Source organism: Ornithodoros turicata, chromosome 2 (assembly GCF_037126465.1).
Source record: "Ornithodoros turicata isolate Travis chromosome 2, ASM3712646v1, whole genome shotgun sequence".
Lineage (NCBI taxonomy): Eukaryota > Metazoa > Arthropoda > Arachnida > Ixodida > Argasidae > Ornithodoros > Ornithodoros turicata.
This window is the reverse complement of record NC_088202.1, coordinates 26,623,036-26,647,812: the sequence shown is the minus strand read 5'-3', so window position 1 is coordinate 26,647,812 and position 24,777 is coordinate 26,623,036. Positions and strand designations below refer to the sequence as shown.

Below are 24,777 nucleotides of genomic sequence, written 5' to 3'. Positions count from 1 at the left end.
GATGTATCCTCCGTAACAGCGGCATTGAAAGATATTAGCGAAATGAGAAGCACGATAACAAAACTAGTGAGCGAAAACACTCGACTACGCTCTCGTATAGACGACCTCGAATCAAGGCAGCGACGCTCCAAGCTTCTCTTTTTTGGAATCCCTGATAACGAAACGGAGTCATGGGCCGAGTCAGAGCAGAACATTGTTAAAGTGTGCCTTGATAGGCTGAACATCCCGGTCACAGACAATGACATTGAACGTGCACACAGATTGGGTCGTTATCAGCCGAACAAAACACGACCAATCATTGTCAAATTTCTTCATTTTAAAAAGAACCCAAGCAGCAAAATGCACTGAAAGTCGAGTGCAATAGGGGTGGACGGGTAGGTGAAAGGCCTTGAACAGATTCGTGAAACTAAAGGACATTGATAAGACACATACCGTCCACCCCTATTGCACTTGAGTTTCAGTACATTGTGCTGCTTGGGAAGGAATGTATCATATCTGCTGCACCTAATCTCAAAGGTACTGGAATGGCAGTCAGCAACGACTATCCAGCAGCCATACGTACGGCTAGAAAACACCTCCTCACTTTTGCAAAGTCTTTGTCATCACCATATAAGTTGCGTCTCAACACACTGCATGTCGCCAACAAGCGGTACGAGTACGATTGTTCCACGAATTCCGTCAAAGAAATACATGCTGGGAAACGTGCTCCATAACTAGTTTCGAGCTGTCCAGTCCCGACTTGACGGCCACAAGACATTGGTCTCTCGCTTTCCTACACAAACATACGTAGTGTGATGTCAAAAGTAGATGCTCTATCCTCTGCTATCGACGACCACAGCCCTGACCTCATTGCCATCACAGAAACGTGGCTGTCACAGAATATTAGAGATCACGAAATATTCCGTCAATCTTCCGCATATACTATTTATCGTACTGATCGTGTGTCAGGGAGGGGAGGCGGCGTACTTCTGGCCGTGAAGTCTAATCTGCTCTCGCATATGATTCATGTCGACAGTAACTTAGAGACGTGCTGAGTATCACTAGAATGCACTCATCCACCTGTTCTTGTTGGTGTGTGTTACCGACCCCCCCAAGGTAACCGTGAATTTGCCACCATCTTCCACGACGAAACCGCTTCGCTCATTAATCGTTTCCCACGTCACCACCTTCTCATACTCGGGGATTTCAACTAGCCTAACATTGACTGGACGTCAAGTGAACCACACGGTACTAGCATCGATGGTAAGAATTTCGTCGAACTGTGCCTTACCCTGAACTTAACACAGAAGATACTTTCCCCAACAAGGAATCCACCTTTTGCGCCTCACACTCTAGACCTTCTGCTGACGTCACAATCCGAAATTCTTAATAACCTGTCGATAGACCATGGCCTTAGCGATCGCTGCATCATCACCGCTAGGATGACCATACCGAGAACCGATAGGCCAACCTCTGTTAAACGCATTCTCCTATATTCCAGAGGTGACTTTGATGCGATGCGGAACGAACTACGCCCCTTTCATGATAGATTCTCGGTGGAATGTGTGAGACGCACTGTAGAAGATAACTGGTTTGCCTTCAAAACAAAGTTGCTCTCTTTAGTGGAAACTCATATACCTACCATGACTATACGTAATCGAGCCGATGCTCCTTGGTTCACTCGCACTTTACACTTGCTGCGAAAGAAAAAACAACGCCTTTTTCGTCAGGCTCGCATTCTGGGTAATCCCGTACAGCTACAGGTTGATCGCTCAGAAATACAGACGTTCCTTACGTAATGCAAGGGAAAAGTTCTACAATATTGAACTCCCCAAGATTATGTCAAATAACCCTAGAAAGTTCTGGAAAATCATAAACCCACGTTCTAATTCACAACTCCAATTGGTTGACTCTGACGGACACCCAGTGCCAGAAGGCGACTCTGCGGATGTATTTAACAACTTCTTATCTTCCGTCTTCACGCGTGACTGCACTAGAACTGCGCCCACAGGACTCTCTACGCCCCCATATCCCACCATGGAGAGTATATCCGTCAGCCCGCATGGTATCGCTAAACTCATCGACTCTCTTAAGAATACCTCATCATGCGGTCTTGGTAGTATAAATATCAAAGTCTTAAAACAGACCAGAGACATATCCTCACTCTTTCTGTCATTTATCTTTCAGCAATCATTAGAGACAGGTGACATTCCTCGTGACTGGAAGACAGGCAAAATCATTCCCATCTTTAAGGCAGGCGACCCACACACTCCATCGAATTACAGACCAGTTTCACTAACAAGCGTCCCGTCGAAACTCATAGAGCATGTCGTCTACAAACACGTGATCCAGTTCTTGGAAAACAACCAGTTCTTCTTCCACAATCAGCACGGATTCCGAAAGGGTTTTTCCTGCGAAACCCAACTTGCGTCGTTCACGCATCACATCAGCCTCGCTTTAGATAACAACACTGAATGCGATGCTATCTTTCTCGACCTATCAAAAGCCTTTGATAGGATATCACACTCATTGCTGTTTAAAAAATTATCAGCGCTCCACTTCCACCCACTTATACTTCAATGGATTAAGAACTTCTTAACCGATCGCTCACAGACGGTATACGCTAACAACCACTACTCTCCATGTGCGCATGTCACCTCTGGTGTCCCACAGGGTATGGTATTAGCACCTTTGTTGTTTCTAATATATATTAATGATCTCCCACAGTCAGTTTCATCGCAGATTCGCCTATTTGCAGATGGCTGCGTCGTCTATCGCACAGTCCATTCCACAGCTGACCATATAGCCTTACAGAGAGACTTGGATAAAATAGGCGAATGGTGCGAAACCTGGCAGATGTCGCTTAACCCCACAAAATGTAAACATGTGATGTTTTCACGAAAACAACGATCATGTCCCACTACATATATCATAAGTGGATCACCTGTAGAAACCGTTACTAACTACAAATACCTTGGAGTGCATTTCTCATCTGATCTAACATGGAACACACACATCTCGAACATTCTTTCGAATGCAAATCGTAGTCTTGGGTATCTTCGGCGACACATTACTCACGCACCTCCACACCTCAAACGGCTGGCATATCTCACGTTTGTCCGCCCGAAGATCAAATATGCCAGTGCCATATGGGATCCCCACCAAACGTATCTTTCGAATAATATCGAAGCCTTGCAGAATCGGGCTGCCCGGTTCTTTTTCAAACAATATTCACCTTACACCAGCGTAACCTCACTCAAGGTCCGAGCTGAACTCACCGACCTTAAAACACGTCGCATGATTCAACGGCTGTCATTATTTCACAAGTTCTATCACTCTCCCGCGCTACAGTGGCTAGGTAGGGGCAGTGTCGTGACCGGCTCGCAACTCCCGTTGGATGCTATACAAGGGACCACGGGGAGGAACAAAAGGGACCACGGCCTGGTTGTACTGTTTCAGTCACTAGCAGGTTCATGGACGCAGGTAATTGGTGTGTTTGCTTCACGAAACAATGTAAAAGCAGACCTGCTTGCCAAGGTTGTGCTTGAGGCAGTGATACTGTGTGAGCAAGCAGGACTCCATGTGAGCTTTATCACATCGGACGGAGCAGCATGGAACAGACAAATGTGGAAATCTTTTGGAGTTGGTATCAAGCCGGAGGGTGTCAAGTCCACGCCTTGGAAGACAGTGACGTCATGCCCAGGGGGCGCTGAGCACAGTATCCCTGCTACTTCTCCGTCCGGGCGTGCGGCATGCCTTGGTTTTCGTTGTCCTTGTCGTTGTAAGTTTCGGCAGCAGTGCTCGAGATGAAACGTAAACGAACATGGGACGAAGAGAATACTCCACCGTCATCACGCAGGCGGGATAATCACTGTTTCCTTCCTGGTTGCAACAGCGGCTACAGATCATGCAAGGAAAAGCGCAGCCTGTTCAGCGTACCCAAGGATCCGGCAATCTTCGACAAGTGGAAACGCGCTGTGCCACGTGGTGACGTTGATCTTCAACCCAACTCTGCGATTTGCGAACATTATAAACAACGAGGTTGTCACCATCCCGCGTGACAAACCGAAACTAACGGATGACGCACTGCCGACTGTATTTCCGAATCTTCCCAAGTATCTCACGAAACCTGCACCAAAGAAAAGACGACTACTGATACGAAGTAGCACAGCCACTGATTTCTCTGTGACTAGTGATATTAATGAGGTTCCAGAGGTCCCGCCACTTCTGGACGATCCATCAGATGCGTGTGGCGTCAGCGACTTCATTGATCGATTCGGAAAACTGGTTGTGCCCAACATGTATTGGTCCCCGCATCGATTTGAGGACTATCCACACATCATTGCTTATGCACTGTGCAACCTTCCAAATCATGTTATCACACTGCAGAAAGTCGTGCTATTTTCAAAAAGTCGTGAAACTGGACTGATCACAGGAACAGCCTACTTGAAAAACGTGAAAATTGCAGACGTGTCGATAGCAGGTCACAAGGAAGCAGAAGAATACCTGGGAACTGTAAACGGTATTAGTGAATGCATGGGGTCAGGTAGGAGAGAAGATTTACTGCCTCTCGAAGTTGAAGCTTGCAAGGGCGCAACAGTTCAGGACGGCATTGTGTTCAGCAAAAAGTGCAAAGGAAGAGCACAAAATACCAAGGCCCACTGCCTTTGCTGTAAATATCTCAGAAAGCTTTTATTGACTCAGAAGTCCAAGAAAAAGCATAGGGCGCTGCAAAAAGTTCCCACGGCAGCAAGCAAGCTACGAAACAGTTTGAAGAAGGTGTGGCGACTAAAAGCAAAAGTTGCATCCCTAAAGCATGAGGTTCGTGCTACGAAAGAAGCAACTGCCAGTGTACCTGAAAAGCTTGTCTTGGACAGGGTGAAGATGCTTCCTGTGAAACAACAACTAAGTGTCATTCATTGTTTCAAAGCCGCGAAGAGGAAATCTACTCGTGGGATGGTGTACGAAAACGAGTGGATTCTTGAATGTATAGTGGTGCGCATGAGAAGTCCAAAGCTATACAACCACATCCGTAGCCAAAAAATACTAGTGCTACCCAGCAGGTCATGCATGCACAAGTACCTGAAAGCATACAGCAGTGGCTTTGGATTCAACAAAACGATGTTCAATGCACTGTCTGTGAAAACGAAGACAATGGATACCTTCCAGAGGCATGGCGGCCTTGTCATCGATGAGTTAAAGCTGTCGGAGCACCTGACTGTGCAGTCGTCTGGCCATATCCAGGGATTTGTTGACATGGGTGAATTTACGCCACCAGACCAGAAAAATGAACTGTGCGACCACGGCCTGGTTGTACTGTTTCAGCCACTAGCAGGTTCATGGACGCAGGTAATTGGTGTGTTTGCTTCACGAAACAATGTAAAAGCAGACCTGCTTGCCAAGATTGTGCTTGAGGCAGTGATACTGTGTGAGCAGGCAGGACTCCATGTGGACTTTATCACATCGGACGGAGCAGCATGGAACAGACAAATGTGGAAATCTTTTGGAGTTGGTATCAAGCCGGAGGGTGTCAAGTGCAAGGTGCAGCATCCAGTGTCGGCTGAAAGAAGTCTTCACTTCATCTCTGACTTCCCTCACCTGATAAAATGTGTGAGGAACATGCTGGTGAAAGCTGGGTTCTGCACTCCTGAAGGCAGGGTACGTACTCATTTTTTGCGCAGTTGCTCAGTGTGTTATCAATGTCTTCCAAAGTTTCCTAACGAACTGTCTGTAAATGCAGGTCTTCATAGAGCATGTGGAAGCTGCATGGAAGGAGGACAACAGCGCCATTTGTTTGAAGGCCATGCCCCGGATCACCCATTCGCACCTCCGCCCGAACAACTTTGAGAAGATGAAGGTCAATCTTGCTTTTCATCTTTTCAGTGGTTAGGTGCTACGTGGCCTTCACTTGTACAAGGATGTCGTTGAACAGCAATATGGACCACTGAAAGGCACAGAAACCTTCATAGATCGTATGAGACAGCTCATTGAGATCATGACTTCGCGAGAACCTCGAAAGGCTCTACGACTGGACTCGACAAAAGTTGAGTTCCTGAAGTCATTCCTGGACTACCTTCAAGAGGGGAAGAACTTTGCTGCCAAGAATGGAGGTGGATTTCTAAGTGAAAGCACATCGTGCGGCTTGCAGGTCACGATCTGTAGCACTATTTCACTCCTGGAATATGTGACGACCAAGCTCGGCTTTAAGTACCTAATGACATCTGCTGTGAGCCAGGACCGCCTTGAGAACATATTCGGTATCGTAAGGCAGTCATCAGGATGCAATGTGCACCCAACACCGTCACAGTTTCTTATTTCCATCAACTGCCTGAGCTTCTACAACTTGGCAAGGCCACCCACTGCAGGGAATTCCCCAGCCGAAACCATTAGTGCATTGCTAGATGTGTCCTCAGGCCACAGTAGTGCATTAAAGCAGCAGAGGCTTGACGCTGCCCTAGATATCGGCAATCTTGAAGAAGCTCGAGAAGTTCTGGATGGACTGCGTGAGTCACCAAGACATGACGAGATGATAGTGGAACGAAGTGACGCTCGGCTTATAATGTATGTTGCAGGCTATGCTGCTCGCAAATGTATGTCAGCACATCAGTGCGAACGCTGTGCTGACCTGCTGTTGGCCAAACAGGACAGGACTGATGGTGCTGATATGTATGTAAAGCATTTTGATCATGGAGGTCTTTTGTACGCTTCAGATCAGCTTTATAACCTGATTGAAACAATAGAAAACTCCTTTACAATGGCCATGAGCAAATGCAAGATCCACAGTGAAGCAGTCATGGAAGTGTCATCACAACTCCAGGCTAGCCCAGTAACAAGAGTTGGCTGTGAGGTGCACCACACAGAGCTGACTAACAGGATAATCAAATTTTATGTTCTAACGCGGCTCCATTTCTATGTAAAGTCCCTGAACAGAAATAAAGAAGAAAGGAGAAAACGTCTCAAGATGTCCAAACTTGGCCGGGTCTAGAGCAAGCTGTACGACATTAAATCAATAAATGGATGCTTTTTCGCTTCTGTTCATATATACTGCGCCTTGAAATTCATTCAAATGCAGCTCATTAGTGGCGCAATCTTTGAGAGGCTCAGTCACGGCGCACGGGAAAGACGAATGTTTAACACTGCGATTCAAAGTCGACAGTCGGAAAGGTGTTGCTGCCGAGAATTCGCCGCTTCTGTAAACCTACTTAACTTACCACGGAGACATTATCGTTGCTGATATCGAGAATATATGTGAACGTGTACTATGAGCAACAAAAACGAAATTACGTGTTACAAAAGAGCAATTGCCGTGCGCTGCAAGGGAGGCGTAGCAGCTGAGCAGCAGTGATCCTCGCATGGGCGCCACCTAGCGACCGTCTTCCACGGCGGAGCCCCTTTCGATGCGCGGTCATCACACTGCCCCTATGTAGCCACTGTACCCGCGCTCCGCAGTAGTTACATCCGCTCCCCTTCTTACCTTTCCTGCCGCGTTGACCATCAACATAAGGTGCTACTAACTCGGTCACGTACAACATCATTCGAGGCATCCTTCTTTCAACGAACATCATCAGGTTGGAATAGACTCCCACGGCATATTGTTCACGGATGAACTCACGGATCATATCCAATTTACCAACGCATTAATCGCCGAGTTCACTTGACCATTGTCGCTCCATGTACACGCACATCATTGCTCTCTAACGTAGATATATTCTTTGCTTTTCACCTTGTTATAATCTTTTTCTGTCTGCTGTCTTTTTTGTTTGTTTTTTTTCTTGTTTTTTTTTGTGTCTATGTTCATTGTTTGATGTACAGTGCCAGTGTGTTGCTCACTCCCTCATGTAATGGCCTAAAGGCGCCTTGACGGACCAATAAATAATAATAATAATAATTTTCGTCAGTAGGCCTCTCTTTGTTCGCGGTGCAAAGACAGACGGATACAGGTTTTGGGCCATCCCACGCGCAACCAGGAAGGAGTGTCGAAAGATGGAAAATCCAGGGAATCGGTATCGAAAAATCGGGCGTACCTCAAAATAAAGTGATCGAAATCCCCGTTCAAAAATAAACTACTGTAAATAAATGTTATGTGGCTATAAAATAAACAGTTGTGCGCGGGAAACTGCCAGCGCCCACTTAGACTAACCTGAACATGAAAGTGCAAACATCGAACTTTTACTAACCTAATAATAAGCTAGCCAACATGCTGTTGGCAACCAAATGGCAAGCTTTTATTGTACATAAACATCGATACAAAAAGGATGCAGGGGGCAACTGTAAAACCCGTGTCTGGATAACTGTAGAAAAATACTAGCATCCAGAGGACGATATCACTAGCGAACTAGTGCAGCGAATTACATCGATGTTATGTTGCCCATTGAAGGGAATTCCAAATCAGGAGAGCGAATGGTAACACTTGGTCGGCTGTGATGTTCTCCATCGGCTATCTGTAACTACGCCCCTGTATTTTTGGCAGCACAGGACCATTTTTTCCGTCCACAAAGCCAGGGACCTTTTTTTTTTCTTATACCCCGCATATTCCGAGATCGTGGATTTCGCAACAGGGAATATCGAGGTCCTCCCGAAAGCTTCTTTGATAACTGACTGAGGCGTGCACTCTTAGCGAAAAGAAAAGGAAACTGTAAATTATTATTATGGGAGACGACTTATGTTTTTTCAGCTTTGCGAACATTACAGCACAGTCCTGTTGAACGTTACTGTAAAGAATGACTGTACACCCCGGCTTGCACTAACCGCCCTTATGAAAATTGTCTATGGATTTTTTATATATTGGTATTCAACTCAGCTATATGCTTTGTATAAATTTTCGTGTATAGGGATATGTTTTTCCTATAGCCTTTTCGGACAAATTGTATATGCTCTGTATGAGGAATTGGCTATACGAAACTGCAATACTTTTTTGTATAAAGAACTATAGAGAAGTCAGTATACCACGTGTATAAAAAGTAGATGTCAAGCATATATAAATTTAATAAATTATCTTTATTGTCAATATTTTACAATGTCGAACAGTGCTACATAAGAGTTACAGGCTCAAGAAACTAGTTTACCACCTAAGGTTAACTAAGCTCGATATCACAGGTGACTTTGTAAATGCACAGTGTGCTTTGATAAACATAGGAAGTACAGGCTCAACAAACTGTAAGGGACGAGTATAGGAGGTACAGGCTCAAGAAACTAGTTTACCACCTAAGGTTAACTAAGGTTGATATCACAGGTGACCTTGTAAATGTGCTACATAAGAAGTACAGGCTCAACAAACTGTAAGGGACGAGTACACTAGCGTCAATATCACAGGAAACTTCGTAATGTAGGGTGTGCTCACACCGTGTGCAGCAAAAGATTTAAAAATCAAATCAGTGGTCATGACTTACAGATGATGGGGGGCCACACTATGGTTAGAGCAAGTGTTGTGTTGTACGAGTCAGTCTTAGTTTTGATTGATTAGCTTAATGCGAGCTTTGATCAAACAGGATGTACAGCTTGGGAGAAAAGTTTACGGAACACATCACTGGCCACATTTCGTCATCAAACTGTCCCCTCAGCAGAGCAGACAAAATTACAAACAGGTGGCTGTGCGACTCATACACCCCTTTTTAATTTTGTCCGCTCCTGTGTGTCACTCGGGGGGGCACTGTGATGACAAAATACCCCAGTGCTTCATTATGCGAACTTTTCTCTACAGCTGTACATGCGTTTTGGTAAACTGATACCATACAAAACTAAGTTAGCAGGAAGTTTCAGTTTCAGGAAGTAGGTTCTGCAGTGCACCGTTCAGCCAAGAAGTTAATTTTTGTGTAGAAAGTTAACTTCTTGGCCGAAAGGGGCACCACTGAACCTGCTTCCCCGCCTCACTGTGAAATTCTTTGAGCAAAAAATTTCCAACAATTCTTCCTCTAGTTGCTATCTTTTTCTTGAAACCTGCTTTCATTGTAATTTAACTGGAAGCGCATTTGTACAGCATCAGTCTACCAAAATGTGCATACAGCTTGGGAGAAAAGTTAACGGAACACAGTACTGGGGTATTTCTTCATCACAGCATCTCCCGAGTGACAAACACGAGCAGACAAAATTAAAAACAGGTACATGAGTAGCCCAGCCACCTGTTTGTAATGTTGTCTGCTCCAGCTGGCTGCTAAGGGGACAGTTTGACGAAGAAATGCCCCAGTGCTGTGTTCCGTAAACTTTTCTCCCAAGTTGTGAGTTTTGGTAAACTGATGCTGTACAAAGCTTTGCTACATGACAATGAAAGCACTGATTCAAGAAAAGATAGCAAAGTAGAGGAAGAATTGGTGGAAATTTTTCGCTCAAAGAATTTCGCAGTAAGGTCGGGAAGCAGGTTCAGCAGTGCCCCCCCCCCTTCGGCAAAGAAGTTATCTTTGTAAAAAAAAGAAGAAAAAACAACTCATAATTAAGGTTTCGTTCAAGCTTCAGACAAACCCCCCGGACAGCTCAAACCATTAGCTGGCTTCCTTCATCCCTAGGTCATTACCACCAGTTCAGCTTTTCTAGTTTCAAAATGGCTGCATGCAGTTAGCATGGACACAGTATCACAGAAGCATATGTCTTATATGCCAAGCTAGCAGAGGTAACTCTAACCTCATGTGTACTCTTCATTCTGAGAAGTTAAGTCTCTGGAGGAAAGTGCGTACACTCTGCTTTATTTTGGACATCTCTGTCTCCGGGCACGCTGTGCGGCAGTATTCTGCAAAGAAAATTACAACAGGGTTGTCAATAAGCATATTACAGCATGACTTCTCCACTTGCCTAGGACCGCTCCCATGCGTTCAGGGTCCACCTGTGCCTTGGCAGGGGTATTCTTGTGGGCATTGCATTGTGTGCCAGTCATGGACTTTCCCAGAAGCTCCTCTCGGTCGAAGAGTAAGCGCATCAAATCTCTTGCAAGCCGGCAGCCATTACCACCACTCATTGATTTTGCGCGGCTGAGAGCAGGCGAACTGATGAACACACCAGATTTGGCGACCAGCTCCACCTGAAGATTTGAAAACAATAATCAGAACCATAATACACGTATTGCCCCAGAGACTGAGCAACAGAACAAATGCAGAACAGGTGACAAATCTGTACAGTGAAAAGCCTCCAATTTTACTAGTAAGAGCATCCAATAATGTAGAAGAGTGTGCATACCCTTGAAATGAGCTGACAATAGCTAATTAGTAGGCCCTGGATTGTGAGGCATGTGAAAATTTGGTTTCAGGTGCTTATAGCGGAAAAACCCGACTCTGGCACAAAAAATGTGTTTAATGCACTGTTTGATACGAGCTGTTTGATAAGGTGAGGCACTTAGCTTCACCAAAATCTTGCCACAACAAAACAATGTAGGGACGGAACACAGACAAATACTATTCATTTTCATTACTTTTCATTCTGCTGGACACAGCTCTTGCCCTTCACTGGTACGATAGGTGCTGATATGTAGTGTTGATGCACAAAGCTCCTTGCAAGCAAAAAAGAAAATAAAGATCTTGAAACATACCGCGATAAGGGTTTGTCCGAATTGCTATGACGTCTTTATGTGATGTCAAGTGAGGGCAGAGATATAGACGCCACATGCACTCCTTTGCCAATCACATGCAATTTGCAGTAGACGGCAGTGGTTGAATAGTTAGGTCTGTAGCGCGTGCAGCGATTACTTTTGTGCTTCATCAGTAGTTCGAGCCGATCATGTGGAGGTCACGCTTTAAAGGAACGGTCTCGTACCCCCTGCCACTCTCATTAAGTGTACCATTCGATTGCCCTTTGTTGAAAATGGAATACTGCGAATTTACCCAACAAAACACGCCACAGTTATTAAATAACCGAATTAAATTGATGAAGATTGCAGAGCATGCCGCGATCTGTGTTGGCAACAATAAGAATGGCCACGTCGACCCGCGAGAAAGGCCGTGATAGGACACTGAAACCGTCTGCTCTTGCGCGCTAGTGCATCGGCATGAGCAGATGACTTTCAGAAGTTACTGGGCACCGCGGCGAGTCTCGTACATTTTCTTTCAGTTCTCATGGTGAAAAACGCACATTCTAAGATGTGGCAAGCATGGTGGTTTAGAACAACTATGTTAATCCTCAGAGACAAGTTAGAAGTTGCAGGACAACCCCACCCACAATCACAAATCTGAAGTCGCTGGCCATCGGCGCGCGCGGTCGCATTACAGCTCCGACCAAAAATATATTACACGCGCTTCCATTACACTCCCCGTTGCACACTGACCATGCTTCGAAATTAAGTGTCGCTGACGACGTACATGGAGAAGGAGTGCGTGTTTATTTAAGAACCGCATTAAATACTCACGGAGAGAAAACACGTGACGGTTATGCGCCATATTGTCGGAGACCCCACAGTCAATGCTCTGACTACATTCTCCGCTCGCAGAGGTATATGCCTGAGTGTCCCCATTTCGAGAGCAAAGGAGATGACTCAACACAAGGTGCTTCTGGAAGTTATAATTGCAACGACAACGTACCCGCAGGCCGACGTCATACGTGACGTATGCATGAGAGAAGCGCAGGTTTCGTCGTCTGCTATTACGGCACATTTTGACAAAAAACTTGATATTTTACGCCCTTCGTAGCTTGATATCTGTTTTATGAAGAATCGGGCTTTGCGGTACGTGCGACGTAGGCGGTGGCGGCTGCCATCTTTTTTTTCACTTTGCATGTTCTATTTAACGAATTACTCTATGTAACGAAAAAAAAAAAAAGCCAACATTTACAAATCTGTTATATAGAGGTTCAACTGTAATTAAAAAGTTGATGAAAATTAATTGTTCATTAGTCCCCTAATTGAGAAAAAAGTTTCCTAGTGGCGGCCCGGTCGAGGAATTCAATGTCAAAAGTAAAAACGTCCTAGGTTAACTCCTCCTTTTATGAAAATTTGTTGCAGCTAAAAAGAAACACCCTGTATAACCTGTGGCACGCGGTTTGGTTACCTAGTTCCGGGACAACTTCCCGAGGTTCTCTTCAGGTCCCCGTGAATTTTTCATAATAAACAGCGTGACCTGCTCAGACCTGTGTTCCATTCCCACATGTTCAGTCTTCAATACAGACAACAGAACTTCACACACCGGTAGTACAGCTTGGGACAAAAGTTCACAGAACATAGCACTTAAGTATTCTTTTATCAGAGCATCTTCCTGGTAGAGAACAGAAGCACAAATTAAAAACATGCAGCTGCCGGGGTAACCCAGTCACTTATTTTTCATGAATTTTCGTCCCAAGCTGTAGGACATTTGAGAAGCAGAAAATGTTGTGCAACGCATAAATTCCTTAATCCACGAATTAGAATAAGGGTATTTCACGGACATCAACGGCTGAATAACTATAAAATTGCTCACGTTAGAGACTTTCTATTGGGTTGGCATCCTTGAGAAATCTGCCAAGAACTGGCCAGTCAGTTGCTCATTTGCATACTCTCATAAATTGAATATGCTGTTCCTCCTAAATGTTATTTTGCATGCTTTTGGCACCTATGGCGTATCAAAGGGGAGCTTCAGCAAGAGCTATTGCAAAAAAAAAAAGAAGAAGAAATACTTACATGAGCATACATGCCGAGAAAACTACAAGATGGACAAAAACAACATGCAACAGACTGCAATTTGGCACAACATGTACTGTTTGGGACACGGTTGTCTAAAATCTTCAGCCCGCGACCGAGCAGTCTCCAATCAATACAGCTTCCGAGGGAAGGCCACACACCGCCACCTATTGGGAGAGAGTACCATCGCATACTCGGCGGAGTCTCCTAGGGGAGTAGTTGAGCGCAGCCTCCCCTTGGGAAGGGTATTGGTATAATTCCTTTGTGTGTGACATCGCCGATAGGGGATCGCTCAGCCACGGGCTGGAGATTTTTAGACAACAGTGTCCCAAAGAGTACATTTTTAGCAATCGACGATTTCAGAGACCTGTCACGTGCCCATTATCGATTCTGCCTGATAAAAGGCACAGCTTCTGCCACCAAAATACCTGTTCAGATAATTTTAGAAACATGCACAGGCACAATCTAATCAATGTAGTTAGTTCAGTGTGATTCAATTTATGCTACTGTGTTGGAAAGCCACTCTTGGAATTAAAAAATATTTGCTAAGAAACCCAGTGCCGACCGATTAGTAATGACAAAGAATCTAACAAGCAACCTTTACAAGCATACCGTCTCATCTGGCAATGCTTCTTTTGAGAGCAGTTTTCGGGTCTTCTTGTGTAGCCTCTTCAGGTCCTGAACAGTTGCTTGCATCTCGGAAGACAAGGCTATGATTAAAAGCATTAGCTATTAGTGAACACACATTAAACACATGGTCCGCACTGAATTTTGTAACAAAAATTCAATGACCTTTTAAGGTACAGTCATCATTTTGTCTGGGACGTAAAACACTCATGATCAGGGCCTCAATATTTTGCAAAACTATTTATAAGCTACATGTATCACGAGAGAATACACAGGGACTGCACAAGAGCCAGCTATCCCTTTAAAGATTATAGGAGAGAAAGGAAAGTTGACTAGCATAACCAAGTGTGCAGTTAATTTCTTGCTGCCAATTCCTATTGCAAAGAGTGCTAACTCCTCTGGTTTCAAAATAGTTTGACTTATGATAAGCGTAATTTGCACTAGCAGCTCCGTGAGCAAAATATGCAAAATCAAGGGTTCTCAAGGACTGAAGAGACGGACGCCAACAAGGAGTGAGGACGCACTCTGCGAATTTACAGAAGCAGAGTGGTCCTTGGTACGTGAAGACGTGGACGTTGTCCATCGACTATACGCTTCCCTTCCTGTGCGCATGGCCTCAGTTATTGCTGCGAAAGGGGGGCCGACAAAGTATTGACACTATCGCCTCCCCCGCCTCTTTGTGTGTGTGTGTGTTCAAGGGTACACGCTCTTTTCTTCTGTTTTTGTCTAATAAAAAAAAAATAAAAAACTAGGCACTGCAGCCCGTTGTCACCTCAATTCATCTTAGCGCCCTGTTATCTCTCCGATAGCGGAGAGACTTCCTTCCCGCGATAGCCAATCGTGCTCGGTGCAGTAGACCGAAAACGAAACCATTTGGCGTTCGTTACACTCAAAAGAAAAGTTACCACTGCTACCACGGCGGGTCGCCACAAGCGCACTCTTCCATCCCTCTGAACGAGTGGACTCGCCCGCTTCCGCTCGCCGCTACGGTGACTCCGCCCAGAGAAAATACGCCGCTCGCGCGTTCCGTAAACTTTTGTCCAGCACTGTACGACTGCTGAGCAACATCAATTGACAATGCTCTGTTAAGGATTAGGTTATGCAACTGCCTGAATGAAAATTCAGTACTTACCATGGATGTTAGATAGACTATCCACTTTTTCTTTCAAGGTCACATTTTCCCTCTTGCGAGCTTCGCTCTCCTTAAGCACACGCAGCAATTCCTGCATATGCAACATGAACAGCTTCGTAACAGTAAGACGAATAGCAAGCGCTGTGATTGAGCTTGAAAAATTGCTACAAACCTGCTCCACCTGATTCGGTTGATCGTCTCGATGTTTGCCCTCGACTTTTTTTCTCAACCTCTCCATGTCAGCTGGCGTCCCTGGTATGAAGGCAAGAAAGAAATAAGGATGCAGTTTCACACACAGATTAAGCGAAACATCACAACGTGCACGAAAGAAAAGTGCCTCAGGACGAGAGCCGCCGATATTTCGAACAGAGACTGTTCTTCTGAGGACAGTCCCTGTTTGAAATATCGGCTGGGCACTTCCTGAGGCACTTCCCTTCATACTTCCTTACAGTTTCGCTAGGTTTTCAACCCGTCCACATCAGAAAATGTGGTCGTTTCAACGAACAACATAAGAACGCTTGAAATTACTGCAATGTCCGCCACCGTTTGACGCGGTTGCAACGTACACGTTGCGAAAGGCAAGCGCCATATATCGTGGTTCTTTGGACAGATCAGTTTATTTGGTGGGTAATCAGAACTGAATGAAAACAATAAGAACATACATGAACACTCACCGACATCTACAAGCAGCGCGGGAGCAGGTTCGTCGCCGTTGGACCATGCCACCTGCACCAACCTCCCCTTGTTTTCCTGGACGCCGTTGAGAACAAGGACTTGTTTGAGTTCTTCATCCTGAAGGGCGTGTATGGGATAGACGTCCCACATCTGCATTCCACACCACTTTACCAGGATGTGGATGGATTGAGATTGCGAACATTCAACTGTACGCGGCATTACGGATCAGATAAAAAGAGAAACCCCATAAAACGCAAAGCAAAAACGAACGAGCCAGTGCCGGAGCTCAAGCCAAAGCAAAAAGCAAAACGAATCTCAGCGTTGACAGACGATGATACAAACAACGCAGGATCTAGCAGTATTAACGGTGTGCGCTATCTGTCAAACAAAAGTTGCAGGACTTTTGTGCGACTTAACTTTGCTACAGTAGTAACTCTTTTTTATTTTGCAAAAAGCCGAAGCTATACAAGCAGCGACATCTATCAAAATTAAAACTACACTGTCACAGCATGCACATCGCAACAAATCTGTAAGAAAATACACGGTCGTTTGATCGTGTAATACAACCATAAACTGACGCAGCCAAATATATCTCCAGAAAGATAATGAGAAAATCGGAAAATAAGATTTACTGCATGCCATGCTGCGGCTACTCACTACATGCATCTGTATCTGCGTACCCACCGACAACGCCCACCTTGTCAGTCGTGTGCACCTATTATGATGGACCCGTTTCTAGTGTGCGATGAATCTTCCCTGTTTTGTCATGCCATTATTTTAGGATGCTTTCATTGACTGTCTGTGTGTGTATTCTTGTGCTTGGCTCCGAGGTTTCCCTCGAACGTCGATCGTGCGAACACACAACAACAAACCAAAGTGAATCGAAAGTATTCGGTGTCATGTCGCGAAAGGGATATAAAAGACACTTCTGGGACTCAGCAGAGTCGGTTCCACGCTCCACATCTTATGCCTACAAGAGGAAACTTCAAGATCAAGCCACAAAGCCAGTAGGGAGCAGTGGTCATGTATTGGCAAACGTTCCCGCCGAGGAAGGACCTGCTGCTACTGCCGGTCCCTCACGCATGACATATGAGACGTTTGCATCGCCGGAGACCGTGGAAGTTACCGGCCAGGTTGATATGCCAACGTGAGCTGAGAGGTATTGACAGAATATTCTTGCAGTGTCAGTTGGATCAGTTGATTATGCAATTACATAGCGAACATGTTGCAAATATGCGTTTTGTTTTTCTTTTTAATGTCGCGGTTCTTACAAATGTTTCCTATGCATGCCTCTGCCAGCAGCACCGAATATGCCTCAGCGGATGAAGCAGAAGATGACTGTTCTCCAGTGCGTGAGTCAGAGTCAGAGTCTGACACGGACGAATCTGAAGACGATGACAGTGACCTGCGTGTGCAGCAACCAGACGAGCTGGTATGTTCTTATTTCTGTGCTGCCTAGATGCAAGGGCTAGTGCCTTAGTATAGTTAAAATGTTGGTAAACTGCTTCGTAGTGTCTGTGCTAACTACTTTTCAGTCACGTCAAAGTGGTACTAGAGTATTTTAACTAATAGAAACTAGTTACAGTCCACCTCTGGAACTCGCAATATTTGTTGTGTTGCATAGTGCATCAAGTGTTACTAAACTGAATGTTATGTGTGCTAATGTAATGTGCACTAATATAATGTGCTTTGTGTGTGTCGTGCTGTCGTTGTCTCATCATTAGTTTGGCTTCTCTAAGTATGTTACGTAAGAACCTTATGCTGTGCAAAAGTGCAACCTAGAGCATTGATTTTCATGCAAATACATTTTTTTTTTCTCGATATGGTTTCGTACCTGGACGATGAAAAAGCACTTTGGTCGTGGTGTGGGACGGATTAGAAGGGCTCTATGGTGCATATAAATGCATGCTTTGCACGTTGTGGCATATTTCGCAGGAACGTGCATGAATAGTGCATATTGTGCCATATTTTCAGTGTTCACGCGGGAGAGCATATTTCTTCGTTTTTAATGGATGCTTTTTCTGGTTTCGGGACGGAGTTGGGTCGTCTTCCGCGAAAATTCTGCTCCGAGTCGAATGTTTTCTATAATTCGGTGCGGTGCTCCGCCCGTACCATGGCTGCTCCATGCTCTACTACGTGCATGTCCGATGGGCCATGCGTCAGCTTTGCCACTTTACCGTTACGAAGGCACGTGACATTCACATTTTAATCTTTTAATCAGCATGATACATAGTACATAATAATCATAGTACAGCATGAATCAGCATGATGATGATACACAAAACCACGACGAAAGAAACCTGAGCCTGGGCAACACGAACATACAATAAAGCTCAAAGTTGAGATTCGATGTGTATCTTCACGTTTTTCGTGTTGCCCATGCTCGGGCTTTTTGCATCGTGTGCTCTGTACACCAGCCAGCCTGCAATTACGCAATATTTTATCAATCACGCAAGCCTTCAGCAACATGATTTATATCTGTGCACAGGTATTCTTTGTTGTGTGCTGCATAACGAAGGCGGCTTTATTTTACTGTGTGATACCTAGTACAATACTCACTTTTTAAAGAAATAGGCATTCCATGCCACTGACAAGATGGCGTATATGCAGGCCAGCTGGTGGAAGAACTCCATAATGTAAAAGCCAGAGTCTGGGCACACAGAGGGACGATGCACTGAGCCTGTGTTCGTGTCGTCCCTCTGTGTGCCCAGACTGAGGCTTTTACATTATGGCATTCGATGCATTGCTTTCGTACCAAGAACAATGAAAAACATTGCATATATTGGGAATTTTCACTTGATATTTGGATGATTTTCAGCGCATAGTTACATGCATGTTGTGGGGGTGCCATATTTATCTGTACTCTAGTAACGAGTTTTGAGATTTAGTAGAATTATGCCACGAGAAAATGCCACAAGTCTATGAATTACTTGGTTTGGCATTGGAGCATGTGCAGCAGCATTTTGGGAATACACATGAAGGGCATCAATGAAACATAGATGTGTACCAATTAATTACAGTGTACATCTTATTTCAGGATGAACCACTATATCAAGGCTGCCGACTGTCTCTAGCTGAAAGTCTTCTGCTGGCGATGGGATTCATCCTACGGCACAAGGTGAGAAAAGAGGCTGCGCAGAGTCTTGCCATGATAGTACAAGCACACTTACCTGCCGGAACAAGCTACCCAGCTACCAAGTACTTGTTCAAAAAAATATTTTGATACATGTGCAAAGCCACCGGACCATCATTTCTATTGCTACTGTGGAGCGTACCTTACTGACAAGTCGGGTAATTGTGTATGCAGTGAGTGTAGCCGATCCCTGGACACTAAAGAACTTCTGAACAAAGGACAATACTTCCTGTCATTTGATTTGGAGAGTCAGCCTACAGAAATGCTCAAGAAATTTGAGGCATCTCTTCTGAAGCCTTCGCCAAGCATTAACATGACAGACATCCACCAAAGCCCAGCATACAACAGCCTACCAGTTGGAAAAAATGATGTCTCTCTCACTTTCAATACTGATGGTGTACAACTTTTTGAGTCCTCACAATTCTCCATCTGGCCAATCACAGTGCAGGTCAATGAACTACCATTTAAAGAGAGGCTCCTGCACCCCGCTGTCGCAGGCTTGTGGTTTGGAAAGACAAAGCCCAACTTCAAATCGTTCTTCCACCCTTTTGTGAAGACCATGAACAGGCTATCAACACAAGGATTTAAGTGGTCAAATGCAGAAGGAGAAGTTACCACCAAGGTATTTCCAGGCCCGTGCACTGTGGACAGTGTGGCAAGAGCCCCCCTGGTAAATATGCACCAATTTAATGGGAGGTTTGGGTGCCTTTGGTGCTTTCATGAAGGGGAAGTTATTGCTAAAGGAAGAGGACACACAAGAGTGTACCCCATAACTGATCGTGAACACGCCATTCGCACTTCTGCTTCCGTCTACAAGGATGCAACAAAGGCACGGCAGAGAAATGAACCTACTCGTGGAATCCTCGGTCCCAGTGTTTTGTTCCTGCTCTCATATTTTGACATTTGTAAAGGTGTCGTCGTCGACTACATGCACACTGTGTGTCTTGGTGTAGTCAAGGCAACAACAGTCATGTGGCTTACTAATGCATCTCAGCCTTACTATTTGAAGCCCAAGCTTGGTGAAGTGAATCAACGCATTCTAAATATCAAGACTGTTGCTGAAATCAGTCGTCTCCCGCGCAAAGTAACTGACTACAACATCTGGAAGGCATCTGAATGGCGTGCTTGGCTGCTCTTTTATTCTGTTCCTGTCCTCACAGACTTGCTCCCCAAAAAGTACTTAAAAAACTGGAAAAAGCTAGTTATGATTATGCATAAACTGCTGTCCTTCAATGTAAATCTTGAAGAGCTTGACAGTATCCAAGCTGAAGTCCTCTCATTTGCACGCCGGTACCAAGCGCTCTATGGCACAGCAAGCATGACATACAACATGCACTTAGTAACACATTTAGTGCTGTGTGTCAAGAACGGGGGCCTCTCTGGGCATATTCGAATTTTCCTTTTGAACATTTCAATGGTGTCTTAACAAGGATGTGTCATGGAACACGACATATTGAGTCACGAATCGCGTACGGCTTGAGCATATGGAATGGTCTGCCTGCATTGTGTCGTCACAGATCAGTATTTAGAGTTTGTACAGAGGCACGTAAGCTGTGGCAGTCCTTTATTGTTGGAAGCAGTTTGCAAATTGTGTCGTGTAGCAACGAGCATATCAGATTCACAGGCAAAGGTAGAGTAGGCCAAGCTAGTCATACAGCAGCTGTTCTTCAGTTCCTACAACGCCCTCCAAAGATTATCAAGTGCTTCACAAAGCTTATGCTGAGAGGTGTCCGGTTTGATTCGAAAACTTCCGGCTCCAGACGTTGCAATTCCTTAATATTGACAAAGGACATGGAAGTGGTGACGCTTAAAGCAATTTATGCATACTGTTTCAATTGTTCACAAATCCCGTGCTCGTGCAACAATGTTGTCCTTTTAGTTTCGCAGTGGTCATCCTGCAGTATTCTACAGGGTGTATTACTTAAACTGGATGTCGTTGGAAACTTAAAAGTAATTCATTGCAGTGATATTTTGTGTAAGTGCATAACAATCAACATTAATGAAAGTTTGCATGCGTGCCCAGTGACTGTCAGAATAGAGTGTTGGTAGATGATCCAACTTGTATTGTTCAGAGGTTGTGTATGAGCATGTTGCTCCATCTTCACCCATGTAGCTATCGCGTACAAAAACATACATGTAACACTATTATACCAATTAGACCGTGTAGAATATATTAGAATGTGTAGTACCTGTCAAGAGACTTTTTTGCCAATTTTGTTGCTGAGAAGCACTTGGTTTAGAACATTTGTAGAGCATCTGCGACATTTTCAAGTATGCAAAATGTTTCATGACTGCAGTTCAGAGTGTCGTTACATGTGTTCATGCAGTACAGAGAATAGAACAGAAGTAGAAAGAAAGAAATGCAGCACAGAGACCTAATAAACGATGTGACCGTTATTTTCATTGCTGAAGTCAGTGCAAAAAGTACAGGTTTTGTTATTTATTCACCTATCATTCCGCAATTTGCAGTGGCATGTAGAGATGTGTGGCTGTTTTCTAGAACAAACATCTGTAAGCAAAAGAGAGACGGCATTCACAAAAATCTGTTTATTGCACACCTACACTGACGGGCTTTGATCTGTATGCCAAGAGTTTCAGGAGATAAACCTGCACATGAAAACAGCAACGAAACAATTTGAGACAGCGAGCTTACTTTTTGTGAATGTTGCGCGCCAGCAGATATAAAAGAATACATTCGATCAACGGTGTTTCATTCCTGTGGAGTGCTCTGGCTATGCAAAAAAATAAAAAAAGGTTCCGCATTCCCATGAACTAAAGAAACAGAAATGCACACGCTTGTGCGAAACCACTGTGTTTGTAGATACAGGCTATGTGCGAAAATTGATGTCCGCGTGCAGTGCATGTGTTTCGTATCTAATTAAATTCATCCCTTCAGTGGCATACTTCATCTTCTACGTTGTTTCCTGTCAGAATGCGCGGAGCTGTGAAGACGGAGGCTATGCAGCTATTATTACTGTGCATTGCCAGAAACGTTTGCCGCTGGTACGGCGCCATATACACACAGCTCATTTAGCCACATTGAATCTTGACCTGGCCTCTGACTTTTATAACATGTTCAGGTGAATTCTTTGAACGCCGACATACTCACCTGAGCTGCAATAGCAACCGAGTAGATCCGGGTGAAGCCCGAGGGCACAAACATGTCAAACAAGCCACCGTTGCCACCGCCACGCCACGATAAACAATCCCGGCCATGGAAGACGAGCGCATGCGCCCTGGCCGTGCCGTGCTCGCTGCCTCGCGTACCCTGGCCGCCTTGGGCGTGCTCGCTGCCGTGTACGCTACTTTACGATGGTGAGAGGGGTTGCTGTGACTCGCCCTGAGTCTGAACTATTCATGCCCACCCAATTATACTTTTTTTTAGTGACTAACTTTGTACAACATCGAAATCTAAATGACGTTTTTACATGTGCATTGTGTTTACATGTGAACATTTTGTTAATAAACATTCTATACAAAGCAGTTAGCAATTTCATATTCAACTTTGACATTCAAATGGTATACAACAAGTTCTATACATTTTTATATGCCATTTTATGTCATATTTTGTATTCATGTTGTGCAATTCCTTTTGTATAGGACTCCTATACATTTTTCAACATAGGTATAGAGGCAATATACAAGTATATAGGAACATATAGCGGCTATACACCAAGTGTATAGACCATTTTCATAAGGGCGGAAATACGAGAGATTCTCGTTCGCCTTATGAGGCAGTCCAAACAGTGACTGAGTCCGCACAAACTGGAACCGGCAAAATCGGGCAAATTGACGTTTCATGTGAAGCTAATAAACTCGTCTCACTCTTCTAAACGCGCACCGTGAGCAGAGAGAGAGGGAGAGAAAAGAAGGATTGTATCTCATTACGGCCGATGTCTCAATACGACCGAAAGTCTCAATACAGCCGATAATTCTTTAATCCCCATGTGTCTCATTACGGCCAAAGTCTCAATACTGCCGAAGATGTCTCATAACGGCCAAAAGTCAAAATGTGTATTGTAGCGTGCATTGACATGCAATGTTGCAGCCAGGTATGGATATACATTCCAGAGTGTATAAGCCATGCGGTGTGCCCTTAGGGCCCTTATCATATATATACACATATTGTGAGACAATCAGTATGTTATCATACCACAGCACAATGCAGCATATTGTGTAATGTGTACACCCCAAAGGTAGTGTTGTTGTTGCTGTGAAGGAGCAGGCTCCTATGTGGAGTTAGCTACTTGTGGAGAGCTAGATGAACATCGGCTTTGTTGTGGCGTTTTTTGGAGTCGTCCTACAGTCACTGGCCAAGAAGGAACACCTATCTCAGTCGACGTCAGTTTATTTCCATTCGCTTTACAATGGTACAATTCTTGCTTCTGGAATGAGTAGATCTGCAAGAAGCAAAGAGCAACTGTGAATAGGCTAGAATATATATAAAAAAAACAGGCATTTGACTCTACAAGGCTGGTTTTAATGTGCAAAAGCTGCATACATGTTGATATGTGTCTGTTATTTCATACAAGGCTAACATAAATCTTCATCTAGACAAAAAAATGACACGCCTTAAGAATGTGACTTCCAGGTAAACACAGTGCATGCATGCAAACGGTGCATATCTACTAACACATACCGAGCTACATCTATTACACGCACTTCGGCTGTTTTGATTCAGTCAAATTACTCGTATGAGAATGCAACTATGTGTGGTAACACACTGCTAAGCCAGACAGTCTACGAAAGCAAAACTCACCAGAATCCTTGGTTCTCGGCCTTGGTCAACACTGCGCGATATAAGTTGGGACTGTGACGATTCATTCAACTAAATTTTCACCGGAACAACACGCGCTGCTCGAAAGCCAACGACGGAAAATAAAGAGCCGCTTAAGTCCACTAATTTGCACTTTACAGCGCCACAAATCGATAGATATAAACACGTCGTAAAGTACAACGGCTCGCTCACACAAGAAACGAGATACCCAACGTTGCTAGACACCATCCGAAGTTGAGAGCGTCAGAGTATAGCAAAATAATAAGATCTCAAAACACGAAAGGAAGAGTATTGATCCCCCCTCCTTCTATAGCATGCAAAACGTGATTAGCGCTGAGATGAATATACTAGGTGGTTCCATAAGTGCCCGGCAGGCCCGAGGTAGAAAATGCGCGCGAATTTGAAAATGCGATTAAGGACGCGTGGCGCCATCTGTTGGAGGGCCGGAGCACCACCCTCAACCCTCTCCATGCTTTTGTCGGTTGGAGAGCGGCATTTCAAACAGCCAGGGTGCACTCTTCAGTTAAAATGGGAAAAATCGAGTACCGCGCTGTGATAAAATTCTTGACAAAAGAGGGACTTTCGCCTACAGAAATTAAAGCGCGACTGGACAACGTGTACAGGGAAGCCTCTCCGTCGTACACAATGGGGGGATATATATTTATTGAATGGAAAGGTTTGTCAATGGTAAAAGACTGGGCTAAGCAATTTCGACTGGGGCGAGAGTCAATTGAAGATGATCCACGCGATGGTCGTCCAGTGGAAGTGGTGACACAAGAAAATTTGTCTCTTGTCGAGGAGGACGTGCTGAGCGACAGGCGTGTGAAGGTGAAGGAAATCTCAGAAAGGCTGGGGCTTTCGAAAACAACGGTTTTTCGCATCATCGG

General features: G+C 44.7%; 2 protein-coding genes across 2 annotated transcripts; one reads left to right on the top strand and one right to left on the bottom strand.

The window, feature by feature from the left end:
- Nucleotides 1-10,607: 10,607 nt before the first annotated feature.
- LOC135384432 (uncharacterized) lies at nt 10,608-16,467 on the bottom strand. The gene is made up of 6 exons (XM_064613634.1): nt 15,980-16,467; nt 15,478-15,557; nt 15,306-15,396; nt 14,159-14,256; nt 10,762-10,987; nt 10,608-10,699 (listed from the first exon to the last, which is right to left on the bottom strand). The coding sequence occupies exons 1-6, from the start codon at nt 16,197-16,199 to the stop codon at nt 10,608-10,610; spliced, it is 807 nt and encodes a 268-aa protein (XP_064469704.1). The 5' UTR covers nt 16,200-16,467.
- Nucleotides 16,468-17,344: 877 nt separating this feature from the next.
- Nucleotides 17,345-20,539, top strand: LOC135384431 (uncharacterized). Its single transcript, XM_064613633.1, has 3 exons — nt 17,345-17,412; nt 19,018-19,098; nt 19,288-20,539. Exon 3 carries the CDS (start codon nt 19,376-19,378, stop codon nt 20,537-20,539), a length of 1,164 nt encoding a protein of 387 aa, XP_064469703.1. The 5' UTR covers nt 17,345-17,412; nt 19,018-19,098; nt 19,288-19,375.
- The last annotated feature ends 4,238 nt before the right edge of the window (nt 20,540-24,777 follow it).

Excerpts from the sequence above, each read along its gene's own strand:
- LOC135384432 (XM_064613634.1), bottom strand. The coding sequence starts at position 16,199 with ATGCCGCGTACAGTTGAATGTTCGCAATCTCAATCCATCCACATCCTG. Across the intron at positions 10,988-14,158 it reads AAGCATTGCCAGATGAGACG|GTGGAGCTGGTCGCCAAATC; the intron begins GTATGCTTGTAA and ends TCAAATCTTCAG. Across the intron at positions 10,700-10,761 it reads ACGCATGGGAGCGGTCCTAG|AATACTGCCGCACAGCGTGC; the intron begins GCAAGTGGAGAA and ends TTTTCTTTGCAG.
- LOC135384431 (XM_064613633.1), top strand. The coding sequence starts at position 19,376 with ATGCTCAAGAAATTTGAGGCATCTCTTCTGAAGCCTTCGCCAAGCATT.